This window comes from Rhamphochromis longiceps, linkage group LG19 (genome assembly GCF_057381845.1).
Source record: "Rhamphochromis longiceps isolate RC_006_pf linkage group LG19, R_longiceps_female_GT1.1, whole genome shotgun sequence".
NCBI classification, from domain to species: Eukaryota; Metazoa; Chordata; class Actinopteri; order Cichliformes; family Cichlidae; genus Rhamphochromis; species Rhamphochromis longiceps.
The window spans coordinates 25712343-25727940 of NC_140575.1; the positions used below are offsets into that span (position 1 = coordinate 25712343).

Genomic DNA, 15598 nt, shown 5'->3' on the forward strand with positions numbered 1-15598 from the left:
AGTCGATAAGTGCTCTGTGGATTACAGGTCACTTGTACTTATGTGTGTAAGATAATCAATAGGCAGTGCATTTCTTTCTCTCATCCCCTTCCTCTTTCGGTTTCTCTTCATCTCCCGTGCTTCTTTTGCAATTACAAAGAGGAGTGCAAAAACTCTACGTGTGCTCTGTCCTCTGATCTGTCATGCTACGTTTTTAACTAATACTATGACTTCAAAGCAGAAAATCCATTTAAATCACAGCAATTTCTTGGATTTTTCTTTTCTAAAGTTTTAAGTATAGTTCAACTCATACATCACTTGGCCAGTAAAATCGGCCTATATTGGTCGATGTCGAATATATTAGTACTGTCTGATATATACGTATATTTTTTTGCATAACATAATGCAGAAAATGTCATCACATAGTTTGTTGACAGAGCAGCTCTGTCTGCATTGCTAATGCTCTCAGCACTGTCTGCGGAGCACATGTAGCAGATTAGCATTAGAGCTGAGCAGACGGTTTTGCAGAGTAAGTTTCCACCTAGTTTGCGGTTAAATAAATAAACAACAATGTCATCATTTTCAATATAACCCTAGCATACTGTACGTATACCTACGTGTATGAAAATGAAGTATGTCATTTTCAGACAGATACTGTATTTGCATGATCCAGTATCAATCAGGTCCTAGTTTTAAGACATTTGAGACATTTAAGACATTTGTTGCATAACAAAATGTCCTGTTTATGCGGTCTGTGAGCATGCAGGGCACTCTGTAGTGTCTTTAACCAACAGATAGTTCTGCATCTGTCACAATGCCTAAGTAGATTTATTAAGGGTCGCATTATGATCAAGAATTCTTTCCTTGAACAATGTTACTGAGACATATCCTATTACTTTACCAGTCTTAGTTATTTTTCCAACCAGGCTGTGATTCAACTAGTTCTGACACAACTGACCACAGATGTCTGCTGTGGTCAGTAATGTTTCAGGGGCTTCTGTCTAAGGAGCAGGAGATGATTTAAATAGCCCCACCACAAAGTACACATCATCAATACATTTGACTGCTTATTGGCAAAATGATAGCACAGAACAGGCAGAGCGAGCAGCTTTGCTCTGTGAGCGAGCTGGTATCGGTGTGTATCTGAGTCTGCTTCTGTGTTTAGACAGCGTGATGAAATTTCATGAAAAACTCTGGACACTGCCAGAGGGCACCCATGGATACAGAAGAGACCCACAAAAGCACACATCTCTGGTGCATTCAAAACAAGATGAAGACAAGAGAAGTGGGGTCAGGAACTCTTCATCTGCTCTCTCGGTTCAGGCAGCAGATTTCACTTTTAATCGACTTTAATTTTACACGAATTTAACGCTCGCTTTCATATAGAAACTTACCTAACAGCACGTACATTTGACAATTTTCATGTCAAAACTGATACCGACCGTGACAAAAATACGAGGCAGGTCGCTGTGACTCAAACACACTATCTGTATTAAATTCAAATGCATTTGTTTTGAAATGCATTATAAGTGTTTGGCAGGTCGTGTAGTAGATAACACAAGGCTCAGTGAGACATAATTAGGGGCTGTTGTGCAGGCAAAGTTAATATGGTTTAAATTCAAGAAAGAACTGGCAGAAATATACTATTAATCACCAGCTTTTGTTCAGCTCTCTAAATAGCAACACTTTGGAAAGCCTTTTACTAGGTTGGTATGGTATTCCTGTGGCTGTTGCTGGTATTTCAGTGCGAGTACAACAGTGGATAAGCATGTTCATTTTTAGGTGTGACTGTGTTTACATGGATGCCAGTCAAAAAATTGGATAATCCAAAGTGCAAAAGGAAAAGGACTGGGACATGTGTAAAGAGAGATGTGCCACCTATTCACTATAGAGCTCACATTAGACAGGGTTAAAGAGTTGGCAAATCCATGCGTGATGATTAATATGTCCTGCATAAATCTATGTATGTTTATGTGCTAGGGCTTGAGCGCAAAACTAGACCAATGTGTGCGCATGTGTTACGAATGTGCATGCATGTGCATGCCCATTTCTGTACTGACTCACCTTGCTCACTGCTGTTGTCACCGCTTTGTGAAGCATGTCCCCCGCTGGAGGGCCCCGGTGTGCCGGCTGAGTGTGTGGAGGTGGCGTCATCGTGGTCTCTCCAGGAAGCTGGGTTCTGAGGTTTGAAAAAGGAGAAAGCGAGTGTGGGATCCATCCATCCATCCGTGCATCCAACCACATTCCCCATCCAAACCACAAACCAGGAGCAGAGAGAGAGCAGGGAGGGGGAGAAGTTGGAGGAGAAGAAGATAGAGAGGAAAGGAACACAGAGAGAGAGAGAGAGTTCATATGAGAATGCTGGAAATGTGAAAGTGACATCTGTAAGAGTCTAAATGCATCGTGAAGGTCCTTGGCCTGTTTGTTTCCGCAGCTTTTTTTCTCCTTTATTTCCCAGCTAGCAGATAATCAAAGTAGCTACAGTGATTGAATAGAAACAAACGAATACACCAACGCAACTGGCTATAAGTCAAAACGCTGTAATCAAAGTGTTTCATTAATGTATGAGGGCAAAACAAAGCACCGTTAATGTGGCATTTGATTTTGAACATTGCAAGTAGAGCGCTTGTGAGTAATAGTCTAAACACATATGGCGGAGCCCAGTGCAGTTCATTTGTACCATAACCAATTGAGACTTCCGTGTCAAGTGAGAAATATAGAGGTAAAAAGTCCAAACACACCACAGCCGCCATTAATCATTACCACTGTCAGAAATGAAAATAAGATATGACAGTGATTCTCCTGCTAATCTGCCAAAAATGTGTACACGCCCACACTGACATACACACACGCCCACAGAGGCTTGCTGAAATACACTTATGCACACATGCTAATGACATAATAGAGCAAGAAGTATAAACACAGATGCACGCACACTCACTTTCATATATACAAAGGCATCGTGAAAAGAAGTGTTAAAATCCCTGCTGGCTAACTTCAAAGAAATAACCATAAACAAATTCATAGCTTTTAAGTTGACTTTATTCTCTCCTGCCCTACGTCCAGCTCAATTTCTCGGCTCCTCTTCTCTTTCCTGGTCATTCCCACTCCCCTGTCAGTACACACAGGGAAACAGGATTTTCTACTGTACAGGAAAGGCTTTATCAGAGCCACATGAAGGCAGACTAGAGCTGGAATTTCCTCTGCCATTCAGGCAATAGAGGGACAGACTGATCACGTCATATACTACATCTGTGCCCACAAACACAGACTCAATCGGCTACGCACTCCAAACAGCCTCTCGCACAGAGTTGATACGACATCCTAGCTCACGCAGCCCTCGCTAGTCTTTCCCAGTTTAACATGTCACCTGAGTATGATGACAAAATGTTGGCAAACTTGAGCCTAACGTTGTCTGGGGCCCGAGAGAAGCAGCCCCTTGAGCAGAGCCCAAGCCAAACAAACACAGGCCTGCACCAAGGCTTCCCACAAACCTCAACCCACTTCTCAGTTCCCGCTACGTGTTTTTTTCTCCCTCAAACACACATAAACACATATACATACATATGAAAGTAGAGGGAAAACGTACATGCCACAGTATATTCCTAGAAACAGACCGTTTTTACCATTTTGTCCAACTTGAGCAGAGTTTCTGATGAACTTTTCCCTCAGTCCCCACCAGAGAGGAGCCTGCCTGCTTGCCTTTGTGCCCCAGTCAGAGTAAGCTGTACTCGAAGAGGACAGACAGGATAGAGCCTGGAGACTAATCGAGGTTCGCAGGGAAACAGAGACTAAAGACACGCCGCTGCCGAGGTCCCCTGGGCACACAGTCCTGATGTGCTGGTGCTTGTTCTGCTGCGGAGGCGAGGCTGCTGCTATGCCTGTAAGCGAGGCCCTTTTATCTGCTAAGTTTTTTGGGGAAGGCGGGCTGTTTTCTCAAACAGCTTGGAGCTGAAAACAGCAGACAGAAACACACAAGACCCTTCAGACCCCGCGCTCCACTCAAGGCCCTCTCAGCGTCAGCTGTTCACCGGATGGCAATCAGATAAAGAGCTCAGAGAATTACTCAGAAGAGGGGTAAGAAGACAACGTGAACAATAGCCCGTGCGTGGGTTTTAGCCCTCCAGAGTGAGTGAAGGGGAAAGTGTCCCCGTACTGAGAGCGATGGATGATTACGATGTGTTCACTCTCTGGGCCACTGATCAACACATGGAACACTTCATGGGAACGAGGTCTGTTGTTATAGTAATTCTCTGTTATTCTCAACACAGCGCAGGCTAAGTAAAATCCCTAATGTGGGAAAAGCCCATCAACCCCCTGAAAGCAGTCTAATTTTGTCTTTGTCGTGTTCAACACAGAGGGAAGGAAGAAAGGAGAGGTAAAAATCCCAGACTCCCAGAGTGAATAGTGTGTTTAAGCAGAGCTGGGCTCTGGGCTCTCAGAACGGGCTGTTGTTGTTCCAAGAGAAGAAAATGACTGGGTTCTACTTCCTCACAATGAGACACCCACTGCCGGCGAGACACAAGACAGACCTGAAAAACTGTGCTCACTGCTCTCACACATGCCTGCTCTCTCATTCTATCTCTCCCTTTAACACTTGCCAGCCACGGCCACAGCCAGCTATGGTTTTAATGCAACAGTGGAATCGATAGGACTTAATTTAGCTATCATTGCAGAGTAATGTGTCATTTTTAATGGCGCTGGCACTAAATTAAATTCAAAGACACCTCATCTAATGGTGTAAAAGGGAATGATATTTTGCTGTGATTTGCTACCCTGTGGATTTAATGGGCCTTTATGTGGGGATGTAGATAAAGCTTTGTTAGTTTGGCTCTTACAGTGGAAAAAGAAGACTGCAGCACTTTATATGACCTAATAATAATAATAGAGTGCACACAAGACCAATGCATATGCAGTGGAGCGCACACTTCTCTTTTAGTACCTGTAAGTCACCGCTCATTCATAAGCGTGTGTACAAAACAAGACAACGAATATCAAAACAACAGTGTTAACTTTCCACACTCAACAAGGCGACAAAAGCAACAGCCTTTCCTCCCTATGAATAATTTAGTGGGTCTCTCTAAGCTATGGCGGGTGCATCATCAGACACTGCGCCGTGCAACACAAACACACACAACCATTTTGCCACAACCCCTGTGGGTCTGATAAAGTTCAAACAAGTTGCAGGAAAAAAAATCATGTCACACAAACAGTCTTCAACCTACACAAAAAGTGCTCGAATAAAACAGGGGAAGATGCAAAAGAGACAAAAAGGGCCTCCAGCCCATGTGACTATTCCCTAAAGCTGGGCATAATTAGGAGTCAAACACGGTTCACTCCATGCTCCTCGCTAATTGTGTTAAAGAGCAGTGTTACCAGGAGGAAGAGGAGAATGCCAGCAAGCAAACACACATACATGTGCAGGAGGAAACGCGCACACAAATGTACACAGCAGGACTAGATAGAGAATAAGATACAAAAGAAGAGGGGTCTCTAGAGGCAGCCTTTTCTATTTGCTGGGGTTAGCAACTGGCGGCTGCTAATACAAGTTGTAATTAACATAAAAGCAGGAGACAATATGGGAAGGAAGGCTCGTAGTGCAGCCAGGCCGCAGGAGAGTGGGAGAATGCTGCCGTCTCCTCTGCCACTGTCCCCTGTTTCTCATTTACAAACACCTGCCTGGCACAATTTCACTTCCCTCACTGCACTCTGCCTACATCCCTAGGAATTTCAAATAAAATTGATTTAGCAGCATCATTGAATTTCCCTCAAAAATTCCCCAGAAGCCTGGAGGGAAAGGGGGAAATCTGGTGCAGTAGCAGCAGTGTAACACAGGCTGAGAACGACTAACCTTGTGAGTCTGTGCGTGTGTGTGTGTGTGCGTGCGTGTGCGCGTATGTTGAGCTATCAGTGCGCGGAGCAGCTACAGAGATCCTGTGCCGAACATGTAAGGAATCGCTGACGCACCAGAAACACACGGCGCCGTAAATCATGAGGCGATGTGACATTTCAAGACACATCTTGCCACATGGCATAAACAAAGAAAGAGAAAAACTTCTCACACATTTCTGTTGCGTTGAGCTCGTAATTATATACAGCCACTTCAGAAAAGTGTAGGTGCACTTCCATTGAACGGCTAAGCATTTACAACCCCCTCAATTACCCACAATATAAAAAGTCCTTAATTTAGCAGCTAATAATTCACCACAGCATGTTTTAACAGACAAGGAGGATTGTCTGATTGTATTTATGCCTGAAAACTTTCTCTGAGGCAAAAGCTGTTTTACTCGCTGTAGTACATTATGTGTGCAAAGAAAGAAGAGATTACATTTTTTTTTTAAAAAGTGATTCATGGGTTTGGCACAGCTTAATATGATATATCCCAAAAAAATCAAATGGCAAAAAAAAATGTTATAAACACTTGTGCTTTCATTCATTCCTTTAAAATAACAATGTACAAGTTAATATAAATCTCCTGATCACTGCAGTCATTTACACCATGCTTTCAGCCAAATATAGGGGAGTGCGGAAGATGCAACAAGTTAGCATAGCCTCTCTTCAGCCACCATACCGATGATTAGATATGCCTGCCAACAAGGCCCTGCCACTGAACACAATTCAAATAGGAAATGTAAGGCCAGACATCCCACCATCACAAAACAATTGCGTAGAACAGACAGAGCGTCCCAAGTCAACAATGCACTGTTTTCATGATATCCAAACGTAGTCGGCCCTCGAGGAGGACAAAGCTAGTAGAATTAGAACACCTCCAAAACTGAGAAATTGCATGGTTCAGCAGGCAAGCTTGGCCTGAGGGCTCGCTGTCCACAGGCAGAGGGCTGCGTATGCGCTGCACTATGCATAGTGACGTACAGAAATAGGACAGGATCTTCCTGGGCACGCACCTCCACAAATACACACACACACACTTATGCACAGGCTCAAGATGAGCTATTGCATTACTTGATTAAACCTGTGACATCAGTGCATTTGACCATTGGTCTACAGCGCCCAGAGCCTTTATCAGAGCTAGGGACCTAAGCAGAAAAGGCTTTTCCTCCTGTTTTCTACAGCCAAGCAAATTGCAAAATAAGCTATACCATAACTATGAGCACTTTCACTCCTTGAGGAAAGATCTCCAAAACAAAGCAGTGGGATCTTTGAATGCAACAGAGTTTCTGTCTGGCAAATCTTAAACTATGCAGAAATTCTACTGCAGTCGCAGCATTATAATGCATATGCATAAAAGAAATGAGAACCCTTCTGCTAATAGCTTGACTAAAGAAGCGGCACAATAGCACAAGAAGACACAAAGGCTAATTCATTAGAACAGATAATACTCAGACACTGTTAATTCTATTTGTCTCCCTAATTGGATGTAGCATAGAAGAGACAGAAATTTTATTCATTAATTAAAAGACGAGAGCAAACCAGTGACAAGTGCACACACATACACACACCAACCTTTTGCAAAACTACACCACTGTGTGTGTGTTTTTTTTCCTATCACCCTTCATGTGTAATACAAATTCTATTTTTCCTTTAAATATGATTGAGTCAATCTGAGGAGGGGCAATGAGTTAGGAAACACTGGGTGGGCTACATGCTTGAGATAGTCACCGCAAGCGAATGAGGGAAATCAACAGTGTCAGTGAGGCCTTATCCTGATATATGCTGTAAGCCAATCATCTCTAAGACCACGCTGCATTCAAATGTAAATACAACTACACTTTAAAGCTCCGCAGTAAGGTATGAGGAAGGGACGGGAACGAAAAAGAAAGCGATAGAAAGGAAGGGGTAACACAAACATGCACACATAAAAAACAAGCTCAACAGGCTGCCTCCTCACTGAAGAGCCTGATCTTCTCCAGAAAAACCGACTTTCACCAAATGAGATGTAGCCCAAGGCTATATATTAAAAATGCATATCAAAGCAAAGAAAAATGGACGTGTGAGATTCTAACTAAATAAATTAGCATATCTAACTATCAAGCCGCCTTCCTCTCCTCAATGAGATGCGAGGACAAAAATGAATAATAAAATAGAGCCCAATAATAGAAGTGAATAGATAGAATAAATAAATCAGGACAAGAGTGACAGAAATTGTTTCCCATCCATCGGCACAGTTTGGCAGCCAAATGCCTTTTTTGGGGGAGGATGGGGGGTGTATTGTGTCCAAATACTGAAAACACATTTTCGGCATGCAAAGCTGGACGCTTTTCAAATAGATGTGGCAATGACTGCTAGAGCAGTTAACTATTTATTACAAGGTTTTTAGATCATGGCTGCACTATACTGTAGTTTCGCTTTCTTCCCCTTTCTGCAAATATTATTCCCACTTAAGCATCATGAGGTGCACACATGTTCTCACACACTGCCCTGCACCTCTATTTATTAAAAACAATAAGCTGGAGTATGTATGCTTCCATAAATTGTAGCCATTATTTTAAAAAAAATCCCTACTCTGCACAGACACAGCTCTGAAAGCAAATAAGGAGAGAGAGGAAAAGAAAAAAAGACTTTCTCCTGCTTTAGTAAAATCCAGCCCAGCAGTTAGGTATAATAAAAAGTTCATTGGTGCCACAAAAGTGAAATAAATCCCTCAAACTTAAATAGCTAATGAGGTGGTCATTTCAAACAACCCCGAGATAAATGGCTTGTCATGCAACCTTCTTTGTTTATTGCTGCTCCTGATTTGCTTTATTGGCATATTTAATTTTCTAATTATCAAAATATTTCTTACAAGTGGACTGATGACAAAGCTGGTGTCTGAGCACTGGAGGCACCATTGGAAATTGGCTTGAGTGCCAACCATCTGCCATGAAACTAAACAGGCTAGTTTATCTAATCTCTGCACTTTAAACAACAGCATGCCTCATTTCTACACTTGTGTTGGAGGGCCACAATGTTGCCGTTTTGACCGTTTCTCAAACCAGCATCGGCATCTTCGGGCTAAACACGCTTCGCTTCACCTTGTGTGACGCGCTGCGTGGCCCTGCACAGGCGACGGGCTTTCAAAGGGAATCCACTAGGCCTATAACCAGACCCAACAGATGCAGCGCAGAGACTTTGCATAACACTTAAATCTGCTTTAATTCCTAATAGGCTTGGCCTTGTGCTGCGCAGATATTAACTAGTCACTTTGTTACACTAGCCGATTTCCCTCCCAGCCCGCCACCCCCACTAAAACATTAGCTTTATCGCAGACATAGAAGACGCAGTAATTCACAAATATGAACTTAGTACTACACTGTCAGCTCTATCCATACTGCGGAGGGGGGAGTTAGAATCTGTGTTTATTACGCCGAAAATGTACAATTTAAAGCAGACAATCGATCTTCAAATTTAAAGCTACTGTACTTCAGGTGCATATAATTGAATTTAGCATTATGGAGCCTCCAGCCATAAAGGGGGGGGGGGGGGTCGCAGAGGAGAAAGCAACTGCAGAGCAAACCACACGGCAATCAATACGAAACAATTAAACACATTAACATCAACAGCAATGGAAGGCCTCCAGACGAACCATCATATGCCTTGTGAACTTGACATTGATGGTAAGCCTTTAGCTCTGAGGTCTCTTTCAATAGGCTACCACTTTCTCCACCTCTGCAGCAAAATCCACAGCTTTACGCGCAGGCCATATTCAGCTCCCACAGCCCCCAAATATAAAGCCTTTTTCTTTTTAAATATTGGCCTAAAGCTAAAGCTTACCGTTGATACCCTGCTTTAACGTTAAACCTGCGTAACAGATAATTGCCTCGCGTTTTCTTTTTACGTCTTTTTTTCAGCGTGCCACTCTCCACGAACGCAGGGCAGCGATTTGCACACGCGCACGCGCACCCTTTATCACGCGCACGTACACACCCACTCAAGCCTCCAGCACGCAAGCAAGCACGGACGCGTTATGCACACATGACTGCCCCTAATCAAAAGACTAAAACAATAACTCACTCTATTGTATCACATCTAGCTTTTGACCTTAGAACATCGATCGGCAGATTTTCCTTGCAGAACAGAGCATGCTCTATTTACTGATGGCACAGCAGGGTCACACACACTGAGCAGAAGCTAAGTAGCCCCCAAAGTTGGCTCTATTAGATAAATCAAACAATGTGATTATTATAAAATTATTGTTTTAAATATATATATATTTGAATATGGTCGATTGCTACTCAAATGCATTGTTTGCTGAAAACTAAGGGCTCATGTGTCCCTGGTCTTTTTCAGCAGCAGATGCGCATGCAGACAGACAAAAACAGCACATAACAAATTACGAATACAAAAAAAGCTCGTGTTACTCACGTGATCTGCAAGATTGGTCGATGATCCCGAAAGTTCTTCGTGATCTGATTTTGAGCTGCCATCCCGTTCGTCAATAACTAGATCTATTGGCATTTTTCCTTTCAAACAACTGATGTACCGGTGGCAAAAATTGTCGCAGAGCTCGTGCACCTAGAAAGGGGAACAAAACACCTTTTCTCAGGATGGGGAAACGCTTCAGCCAGGTCCAAGAATAACTTCAATTAAGAGGCATTATCGGCGGCGAGGAAACAATAGTGAAATTGTTGCAGAGCTTATTATTCTCCTGAGGCCGGAGCAACAAGTTGAACGACGAAAAGAAATAATAATAAACAGCACGCCGTAAGCTGGCGAAATAATGAGTAGCTGAAACCAAATCTGCAGATCAATAACAATGAGCAACGTGGGCAAAGAGGTTCTAACATATTTTATCAATATCCACTTCATCTGCATCGATAGTTGGCTAAATAAAGCAGCATATTTTATGAAAATGAGCATCATCAGAACGTCTCTCGGTGCATTTATTTTCTTGTTCTTTTTCATATCCGTGATATATGTACAGCAGTGATTACCTCTAGAGCACATTTAGTGATATCGCTTACACTGCAGTCATATTGTGCGTGTGGTAGGTGAAGTTTAGAGAGCGTAAAGATATATAAAAAATTACCTTTTCTAATTCCAAGAGGTGAAACCGTAATACTTGTATGGCTTGTATCATCTGAGTGGAAAAAGAGCAAAAATAACAATTAAAATTACAAAACTGACAAGATTAATGTATATGTACATTTTTTCGCCTCGGAAGTGAGAACGGGCTGTTGTGTCATAAAATAGTTATGAGTGCACGACAGTCAGCGAGAGCATGCAAATATTATATATTTTTTAACTTCTAACACTTCTAATATGTGATTACACAGTGGTCAGCTGGGTAAGTTAGATGGGAAGATTGAACAATGACAGCGGCAAATGTGGTCACACAGCCTCAATTCTAAACTGATCTGACATCAGTGCGGAAGTCTAAATCATATGTTCACATATTTACTTCGAGATGCTGTGGACATTTCAGTATACCGACGGAGGGAACTGGAAGTGGGAGACAAAGAAGTGCGCTTACCAAATTGTCCAACTCTGGATTTGATGAAAATAAAGGTTTTTCTGCTCGGACCTAAAACAATACACCAAATGTCAAAGTTAGTTTAGCATGAAATGTGTGGAATGTGGCCCACAGCTACAACTTTAAATTGAAAAAAAAAACAAAAAAACAACAACAACAAAAAGCCAAAAAAAAAAGAAGCAAAAACTTGTGTTTTAAGTGAAAATTCTGTAATTAACAACAGTCACAAATAATTAAAAAGGGAACTTTTTATTGTAAAAAGAAAATAAAGCAAGCGGGAAACTATTTGCCGTGACGCAGACACACCATCCAAAAATATTTTTTAAACTGCAAAATTGACCTGTTTGGCAAAGACTGCAATGTCCTCATTGAAGGAGTCTGAAGAGCAGACATCGCCGCCTGCTACGCCGGGCTCCCTCGGAGTACACGTCGCCAACTCGCACTTCTCAAAAACCAGTGCGAGGAGTGGAAATAAAGGGTGACTGCAAGAGGGGAAACACGGCCTGAGTACAAACAGCACACCGGCTCTACAATGCCCACTGTAAAAAATGTCCAGTCTACCTGCGTATTAGTCGGCTCCCTGCTCTTCAAATTCTTACTGCAACTAATAATAACAATAATCATAATTAAAAAAATATTTTATCTCGATTTTTGTTTTTACTTTTATCCCGCTGTCTAGTTGTTTCTTTGTTTTTTATTACTCTACTATCAAAACATGTCTTAAAATATGTTAAAAATGGACGGCGACAATTAAAACAGTGTGTCTGATTTTAGAAAAGTCTTCTTAGTCGTTTTCTAGTAACACATGCATGTGGACAACCCCGTTTGGTACATTTTCTTTTACCAATTGAGGTCTCATATGTTATTAATCGACTCGAGACAGACATTTCTTGCAGTGCGAAAGACAAAAGACTGAGAAGTGAACAAAACTTCAAACAAAACACAAAGCTGACTGTCGACAGATTTCAGTGGAATTTTAAGAAATTATACGGTCGCCAGGGATAAAAACAAAAACACAGAGTTACACTTAAGACGTCGTCACCGAAGACTTTAATATTATTATCACTGCTGTTTTAACACAGGCCTACATCTTCATCGTTTCACAGAGGTGAAATGTGTAAACTCTATCTTCCAGTTGTTACAGTCATCCAACATCTTGAGGCAATCGCCCAAATCATTTTAAAATGCAGATTATAATTTCAGCAAACTCCTTATTTCTATCACCAGCGATAACTGGATAAATCTGACAATGGCTTTTTAGTTAATTGTGATAAGTATATATTTAGGTATTAAAGAGAATAGAGTCAATTTCCCATATGAAAACGCAAGAAAAATAGAAATGATGAGCTAGATTTACTCTACACCACATCCCAGATTATATCGGGATTATAGCACTTACTGTGTACGTATTAGTGAGCATTATCTGTAATCATTTTTTTTTTAGTTTTGCCCTCAGTAGTAAGTAGCCTGCCAGTTCTTACATTATTGTAGATTAATGTGATAAAATTATAAAGACATTTAATGTGTTGTAACGCGCTGGCTGTGTATGTGTGTGTGTGTGTATGTGTGTGTGTCACTGCAAACTATTTTTGAAACCCTTTACAATATATTTGCATGCAGGAACAAGAACGTTTTAATAAGTATAGCCTGTGTTTACGATGGAGGAATATTAGTGTGCAGCGATATTACAAGGCACACTTTGCACTATGGAGCAATTGCAATGATGTTAAAAAATAATTTTTTATCATAATTCTTTGCAGTCTCTGTATTTGGAGGTTGGACTATGAACAGCGAGCTTCCATGTTATTCTACAGCTTGTATTTCAAGCTTAAGGCTCATACTCTTACTTACTGCAGGCTGCTCGATGCCTTGTACAATGAGTGTAAAATTACACATCAACAAAACTCCCCTAACCAACAATAGAGGTCCAAAATTGCGGTCAAACCTGCACAAAACACTATTTAAATTTAGTAGTGGGAGAGAAACTCCAACAAAGCAAACTTAAAGAAAAGCTGCAAAGTTGAGGGGGGGAAAGGTGCGTGAGCGCGTATAAGATCCGTGTGTAAACCTTACCCATAAATTTGATCTTTATCCCTCTTTAAAGCGTCGTTGACAGCGGAGCCCATGCTGGTGGGCATAACGTTCGGATGAGGAGCGTGGGCTCCGTAGTGCTGGCTGGCGTGCAGCGGCGGTCCGTGGTTCAGGTGGTGGACCTGGGGAAGCGGCCGGGGAGCATGCGGGTCCCCGTACATCGACGCCGGGACTCCGTCCATCCCACCATAATGGGCCAGCTCATCGTACTAGGAATTAAAATTAGAACAAAAGTCAGCCGACTTTCCGGTTAAGCTACTTTTTCTTTTCTTAACAAATGTATAAAGTAAAGCATGCCGTGTCATTCTGAACAAACTCAAAGAAGAAAGTAAAAAAAAAAAAAAAGCGTTCGCAGTGGAAAATTACGCTGCAGCCAGGGCAGAAAAGTGTGATATATTATATCTGCTACTCGGTGTGTCATTACCAAAAACATAATAAGTTGGGAGCTCCGCGGAACAGAGTTTGGTGGGCGAATAGATCGAATTAGTTTGGAGTCCTCTGTGAAACTGCTCCACGGCTGTCGTGGAGGCTGTCGGTAAAAGTAGAGGCTGTCACTTTGCTTGAAGAGTGAGAGCGCTGCAAAAATGTCAAATATAACTGCTTTGATGGGAATACTTTGTAAATTTGCCACCACCCGACAAGAGGTTAGCGATACGATGGCCTCCCTACAGTGGATTTGAACAGGTAAGTGTAGCAGATTTAAAAAACCTACCCTTTGCGCCATCAGGCTGCGCTCCAATAAACTCCTGAATCTGTCGTATATTTAATATCCCAGTCCCGGTTAGAAAGTGATTTAGTGGCAAGATTCCTTTTTCAACCAACTTTGCGAACTCTCCTATTCGCCAGTGTGGTTCAGTTGAAAGCGTAGCATCAGGGAGTTTTGCAATTTTTCTTGTTTACCCTCTTTCCTGGAAAAAAAAATAAAAAATGCGCCAAAGTGAAGGTTACAATCGGCCCATCAACAACCTGCATGTAACTAAACTGTCGTGTCTCATGGCTTTTTGCCACTCCAGCTGTCAATCAAAGCCAGAGGTTGTCAAGGTAATGAATGAATGACGGTTGGTGATGATGTTCAAGAGAAGGACGAATCTTTTTAGTCCGTTTTCATCCCGCAAGTCCGCGTCTCCTTTAATGCCTCCAGATCGCTATCTTGTTTTATTATCACTGTAAAAAAAGAAGAAGAAGAAAAAAAGAAAAAAGCAGTCGAAATTAAGAGATTGCGATTCAGATCTCTCCTTTCTTTCCCCCGTAGGTATTTCGTCTATCTGGCGAGACTGAGATGAGTGAGTGTCAGCGAGTGTTGGCAGGTTGGCTGCTAGCTTGCTTATAGAAACAGAGTCAGTTCGCAGCGCTGAGCGGTGGGCGAATGAAATGACGGATCCCGGAAGTAGTGGTGGCCATAGCCAGTCCTACAGCAGCTCCAGAAAAGAGAGAGGAGAGACCAAATCTTGTGATATGCAGAGTATATGCGAGGCACAGGGACGACTTCAACTCCACACTGGGGGTAAAAAGCCAACGCAGAACAGCTCCAACTCCCACCCAATTCTTCTTCGCCGATAAGCGTCCTAAAGAAACAGCAGAAAAAGGTTGAATGAGAGAGGTTTACCAGAGCGGGCACTTGTAAACACTTCGGCTACAAATGCTCCGAGCTGAACTAAACATAACACCGACTGAATGTATCTGCATGAATTATGAAAATAATAATAACAACAATAAAATGCTACATTTAGAGCAGAATTGCGCACTACGAGTCCAAACTTTTACGCACGGCAAAATAAATATTTTACGTCTTTATTTTCATTGATAGAAAGCTATTACAACGAGATCTTATGAATGCTGACTTTAATATATGAGCACGACGCTTACTTGTTTTCTGTTTTGTGGTTATAAGCCGGTGTGCATACTCAGTATCTCAGTAATACCTCCTAATCTCACTGCTAATTATTGCTCTGGTCTTTTTTAGCAATTAAACGGCGCGCAGCACCCCTCTAAGCCCAGAATGAACTTTTCCAAGCGGAAAAAAAGCTTTTGTGGAGAAAGTAATTTTGTCTGTTTCTTTCGTCCAATCCCGTCTCTTGATAGAACCTCGTTCCTTACCTCAGAGTAGTCAATTATCAA

At 42.0% G+C, this 15598-nt stretch overlaps 1 protein-coding gene across 5 annotated transcripts in view; it reads right to left on the reverse strand.

Annotated features, from left to right (window-relative positions):
* The window catches only part of meis2a (Meis homeobox 2a), a 79117-nt gene extending 63639 nt beyond the window's left edge, over positions 1–15478 (reverse strand). For 2 of the 5 annotated variants that reach the window (XM_085391033.1, XM_085391034.1), the window contains exons 1-8: positions 15347–15476; positions 14193–15045; positions 13463–13689; positions 11730–11871; positions 11390–11440; positions 10946–10996; positions 10282–10431; positions 2044–2158 (exon numbers count right to left, since the gene is read on the reverse strand). In XM_085391033.1, coding sequence (XP_085247159.1) covers positions 2044–2158; positions 10282–10431; positions 10946–10996; positions 11390–11440; positions 11730–11871; positions 13463–13689; positions 14193–14204 — 748 coding nt within the window. In that variant the 5' untranslated portion in view covers positions 14205–15045; positions 15347–15476. Of the gene's footprint in view, positions 1–2043; positions 2159–10281; positions 10432–10945; positions 10997–11389; positions 11441–11729; positions 11872–13462; positions 13690–14192; positions 15046–15346 lie in introns of all 5 variants that reach the window. The other 3 variants (XM_085391032.1, XM_085391031.1, XM_085391035.1) reach the window with 3 other exon arrangements.
* Between the last annotated feature and the right edge of the window lie 120 nt (positions 15479–15598).